This window comes from Fusarium fujikuroi, chromosome FFUJ_chr05 (genome assembly GCF_900079805.1).
Source record: "Fusarium fujikuroi IMI 58289 draft genome, chromosome FFUJ_chr05".
Lineage (NCBI taxonomy): Eukaryota > Fungi > Ascomycota > Sordariomycetes > Hypocreales > Nectriaceae > Fusarium > Fusarium fujikuroi.
The window spans coordinates 2,132,951-2,138,950 of record NC_036626.1 but is presented as its reverse complement, the minus strand read 5'-3'; the positions used below and the strand labels follow the sequence as shown (position 1 = coordinate 2,138,950).

Sequence of the window (6,000 nt, the reverse complement as noted above, 5' to 3'; positions counted from 1 at the left end):
ATCGAGGACGGAATCGGAAGAGACATGGACTCGTCACTCGTGAAATTGGGTGTGAAGCTGAGATGGAGACTGGCTTGACAAGTTGGAGCCGTTGCTACCTTGATGAGCGTGCCATGTCTTCCAAGATTCGATGGATGCTGGAATGATTATCGGGACTGAATTCAGGAGATTACTGGGAGAGTAGGATGAAATTGGATCGGCAAAAGAGTCGGTTGGAAGTCGAGTTTTGGCGGGTAGAGGCTACCGAAGGCTAATAATAATACGCCCAGGACAGGTAACGTAACCTTGGGATCGTGACTGTCCGTGCTGGGCTGTCAGATGGCGGATATTGTCTGGTTTTCGGCGTCTTGCGGCGGCGTATTCCCGTCGGGATGTGCCTACCGGGGGCCTAGGAAAAGGCGAACAAGCACCAAAAAAAGAAAAAAAAAGAAGAAAAAAAGAAGGTAGATGATCTGTTGAAGATTTTGCTAACAACCGAGAAGAAGCAAAACAATACGTTTCTCTTCTTCGTCTTGCCGAGTGTATGCTTGTCCTAGGTAGTAGTTTTTGATTGTAAAAGGAACAAGCAAGAAAAGCCAGGCCAGGTCAATCCCGTCGTCAAAAGTGGTTATGTCCAAGGTCCAAGTCTCCCCCCTCCCCCCCAAAAACCCGCCGGAGAGAAAAAGCCGGGGTGAGTTTTTTTTAGTGGCTCTAGCGGGTATCTCAGCCACCAAACAGTGGGTGAGAGTGACTGGAGCCAGCCAATGGATCCGTTAGGTGCCCCGCCGGCAGTCGGGAGACCGTGGAGCTGGGAGCGCTGGACCATGAGGCTAAATAAGAGTCGACACCCCAACGATGTGGATACCTTACGACACTTTTACAACGGCATTCCATCGGGGCAGTTGGATTCAAACGGTGAAGGCTGGAAGTTGAGAGGGAAGAAGAGTCTGGTACGGGGTAGAGTTCGGGCTAGGTACTCTTGCAACGGATGGGTATGAGGTCTTGAAGGAGTCGGGAGACGGTAGTTCAACTCAATTGAATGAGTTATGAAAGACAAGTCCCTTTAGGTCGCACTGCATACGAGTCAATGGATAATTTACTGACTGATCGGGTAAGGAACTCGATTATCAGGTGACTCGAGTCGTTGGGTAGGTAATTCTGGGGTTGATGGCTTTTCTGTTGGTCTATTGGTTTAGGCTTTGATAGGGACATGTCTAAGTTCTAACAGATCCAATTGCCATTGAATTGAATTCCGGGGTGGTTAATTGATTATTAGGTATGGGAGTAGCTATTGGCGCGGTCTGCTGTTGTCCGCTGCATCGAGACCTGCATAAGACAAAAATCATGCAAGAAAAATCTCTTCAGACCAGATCCAAGTCTCTGTCTCTGTCTCGGCAGGGCTTGTCTTGGTTGAATCTTGGCTGTTCGGCTGAGCTAAAGTCAACTTTAGTGTTTCTTCACTTGTCACTTCTCGGTCGCTTGATTAGGCGAATGTTAATGTTACTTGCGGCAGCATCCTCTATTGAAAAAAAATGCCGCGCACGAAATTGAGGGGAAGATGACATTGGCGCGTGATGAATGGTTGAGCGATAAGTTGCACTACGTGGTGGTTTCCATTGGGGGAATTGATACACAATTGGATCATCATCGTCATCGTCATCATCATCATCATCGTCGCCCTCACAGTCCAAGTCTTCCTCCTGAACTTTCAAAGACAACCGCTATTTGCGACTGTAGCAGGGTTCTCATCCTCAATTGGATGATTTCTGATTATGAGTTTTATTTCACAGCACAGCACAATGCGGGGTACAATACAATATAATGCACAAAAAGACCGTTTCCTAATGCGAGAATGACAACACCAACCAGGGCTGGAAAAGAATAGCGGTGCCTACTTTATTTCCCCATATTGATTGCCGCGGCTCACGCTGCTGTTGTCCGACTTTTGAGCATCGCTCCACTGACAATGGTTGCCCATTGCTCTCCAGTTCCCAAGCCACTTTACACTTACTTACCTAGGTACCTATTCTCTCTGTGATTAATACCTTAGGTACCTTAGGTAGTTAGGTAGTGGTAGGTAGTAGTCCGCACATACTGCGCCCGCGCCGTCGTGCCGTCGCTCCTCTGTCTCTCTTGTTTTATCCTCATTCACTCAAAGCTGAAGATAGATCATACGTCATGTCTCTTGACAAGGATGGCATAGCATGACAAGTCGACGACAAGCTTTCACCAAGCCTTGATCGTCGGCCCGCCATCGTCATCAGACAAACGGTTTGTGGGTGCATCGTGCATCATCACAACTGATTGACTGTCACTTTTCACTTCAGCTGATTCTCAGATTTCAGATTTTGGTTTCCGCTTCTCACCGCAACAAGAATACTCAACCAAATATCAACATCTGCAGCCAAGACGCCCGTGGATCACGAGCCTAACCGATAATGCCCACATGGCATGGCCTCGACTGGTCTTTGGTCTTCACTGTCCCTCGTGTAGCTCATTTTGGCGCTCCCTGAAAATGGCGGTGCCTATTAGTGAGTGACACCAGATCGCCACTTTCATATCCACTGAGGAGCTCCCATTCAAGCGATTTATGCCATTGGGCCAATTCAGCGGCCACGCTGATCAAATCTCTGCTCTTTTTTTTCGTATCAATTGAGCTCCCCATTCCTGCAGTAGCAAAAAGCGTCTGTCACCGATGCAGACGCAGGGTCTTTCCACCGTATCTTGGGCTGCCTATCCCAATACAGGCTGGAGTTGGGAAAACTCTAAGGCATTGGTGCCTTTTCAGTTCAGAATTCGAGGGGGTTGCTAGAGGAAAGAACTTGAAAGTGAAAGGAGTTAGATTGCTCATCAATGAAACCAAACTATTCACTTTGAGCATACTTGCACCTTGGAAAGCTCATCTCGTCCAATCCATGATGACTACCTTGGTACCTATAGGTGCTGTACGAAGCTACTAACTTAAGTGCGTGTTCCGAACAAAGCTATTTTATAAGAATTGAGATTTCATCACGTCGTTGCATGGATTCCTCCTCCTCAAATCTCTGTGACAGCAGCCGTTCCTCCCGGCCCCGGAACCAAATGCCCCTCCGATTCAAGTCGGCATTCGCTGTCGGCGTTGAACCCCCCGGATCTCCGGTCTCCGATTCCCGCCCGCCGTTGTTATCTCCTAACCCGTCACTAACGTCATCACCAGTCATGGCGACAACAATGGCGTAACACACGTCATTCCCCTAGACCTTTCAGACGACGACAACAACGCACTCTTTGATGCCCTTGGATCATGTAATGTTATTGACTCTCTAGCGATCCTGTCACACTCGTTAAGCCCGATTGTCATGAATTCTCCGGCGCAGACTTCCGGCTCCGGCAGCGCCGCCTCGGGTCCGTCCTCTAACCCTCGCGACGACGCAGCTTTCACTTCGGAGGAAACACCTTTGCTTGCTGGGTCAAGCTCAAGCTCGAGATCAAGCTCGGCAGTGAAATTGAGTACGCAGAAGGATACCAATTCTCGTCATGTTGAGACTCAATCCAAAGTCCACATCCCACTGGTGAGGGGAATTGCGATAGGAGTGAGCTTGTGGCTCCTCATCTTCTTAACAGGTAAGAGCTTTATTCATCGCCCACGATCTTTGTACTGTAAGTTTCGCGATTTACTGACTCATCTGCAGCATGTAATATGTCTGGTATGACTCTGATTCAGGGCGCCATTGCATCTCAACTTGGTTCCCATGGCTCGTCTGCTATGTGGTTCACCAGTGCCTACCTCATTCCCACGTCTTCTCTCGCTCCTGTAGCAGGGCGCCTGGCAACCATCTTCCCACCCAGGACTCTTATTCTCCTCATTGCGGCTCTTGTAGCCACGGGTGGACTGATCTGCGCCCTCTCGACTTCGTTTGGTACGTTTGTTGCTGGCCGGGTCATTGCAGGCACAGGTGGTGCTGGGGTTTTGTCACTCGCCATTATTATTGGGCTGGAATTGGCCAGCAAAAAGTCGAGGGGTCTTGTGCTAGGCTTGATTAATGCGGGCTTTACTGCTGGTGTTTCCTTCGGTGCTATCGTATTCGGGGGCTTGATGCCAGTTGTAGGATGGGTACGTTGAACTCGTGTGGACTCAGGATTTTCGGCGCTGTGACTGACCGGCCCTAGAGGCCACTCTTCTGGGGACAAATCCCTTTCGCTTTCGCCACGGGTTTGGGAGTATTTATCAGTATACCCGCTGCAGCAGAAGCACATGATACCAAGACTTCTACGAGACAGAAACTCGCACGGATCGACTATCTCGGGTCTGGTCTTTTGGTAAGCTTCGCATGCTTTTCTCTCACAGAATCGCCGCTAACTCACACTTCAAGACCACATCTATTGTGCTTTTTCTCTACGCAATCGCAGATGAAATCCAAACAGTACCCCTGTGCATCGCACCCGTCATCCTCCTGCTCTTCCTCGCAGTTGAGAACTATCTGGTAGCGGATCCCATCATACCCGTCAAGGTTCTATCTTCGTGGGGTATCTTATTCTCATGTTTCGCACAGCTGGGTCTCATGATAGCCCGTTGGAGCGTTTTGTTCTACGCGCCTATATTCATGCTTGCGGTTCGAGGCTCTTCTCCGGCAGCTGCAGGCTCCATCCTCATTCCTACAAACATAGGATTTGGTCTGGGTGGCATCCTCGTCGGCTGGCTTCATGTGCGCCGAGACGGGGCTTTTTGGCTCCCCTCCATTGCAGCCCTTGCCATCTTCACTGCGAGCACCTATGTACTCTCACTCATTAGCACCACGAGTCTTCCTCTTGCTCTCTTCATCGTAGTCGTGCTGATCAACGGCCTTGCGACAGGTGGGGGAGTCAACTACACCCTTGCGCATATTCTGCACCTCAGCCATGATGACACCCGATACATTGCCACCAGTCTGCTGGGTACGTTCCGAGGTTCGGGTTCAAGTTTCGGCACTGCGGTAGCCGGCGGTATCTTCTACCGCTTGCTCAGAGGAAATCTTGTGTCGGGATTCCTCCAGCTGGATGGTGGTGAGCATCTGAGTCATGCTCGACAGAGGCTGGTGTCCAGCTTGGTTAACACGCCAGGGGTGGTGCACGGCGGTGACCTGAGTCCGGCAGAGCAGAACATTGCGACAGAAGGCTATGCTGGTGCTACGAGAGGTGTCTGGCAGGCCATGGCCACGCTGGGAGGCGTGGTTGTTTTGTTTCAAGCTCTGACAGGAAAGAAAGCGCCTGACGACAAGCGGGAAGATGAGCAGCCAGATGAAGAAGCAGCAAGGGCTGTTGTAGCTGAGAACGAGGGTGTCGGTGAAGCGTAAACCGTGAACCGTGAGGCCAAGGCCAAGGCGTTGAACTATCAAGATAGAGTTTGACGTTGGGGTGTCTGTTTGTTTAGGGTTTAAAGTATTTTTGGATACTTTGGGGGATGTTTCGAGAGGTTTCACCGATACAGTACATACGTATGTATGTCAGTTCATGACGCCATGAGAGACAAGGCGTTTGTTTATAGAAAGTGCACGTAAATACTCTACATACATACATGTTACAGGTTCAACTGACAGTGTGTTCAAAACATTGTTTAGAGTTTGGCATTGGCCAACAAAGTATCTTTGCAGTAGGGAAACGGTGACTCAAGCTTAGTAGCAAAACAGTCCAGTGCCAGACCTACAACTTCTTGTGGTGACGATCACCACCGTGCGTAGGTACGGAGTGTGTTAGTCAGTTATCATGAGGGATCAAACATTCGGGTTTCACGAGTGGGCATGATAATTTTATATGCTTGGTCTATGCATATCAAGTCCTATACAAACTAGTAAGAAATTCTGAAAAGAAAAATTACATAGTATCTCTCCCGGGACGGCACATCCCGCAATCCCCATAGATATATATATGTATGTATTATGCGAACTGACAGTCTGTCACCGTCCGATATTTAGCGGTGCATAAGGAGCTTGCATAACGTGGTTTAGTTGGCCGACACTATTCCATATATACACCTTATGCTTTAGTGCACTGTCCTGCATGCTA

General features: G+C 49.3%; 1 protein-coding gene; it reads left to right on the top strand.

Moving 5' to 3' along the window:
* Positions 1–3,060: 3,060 nt before the first annotated feature.
* On the top strand, positions 3,061–5,291 carry FFUJ_07421 (related to putative multidrug transporter; the record flags this gene model as incomplete). XM_023577670.1 has 5 exons in its annotated part: positions 3,061–3,137; positions 3,176–3,582; positions 3,651–4,072; positions 4,129–4,278; positions 4,332–5,291. 5 exons carry the CDS (start codon positions 3,061–3,063, stop codon positions 5,289–5,291), a joined length of 2,016 nt encoding a protein of 671 aa, XP_023430700.1.
* Between the last annotated feature and the right edge of the window lie 709 nt (positions 5,292–6,000).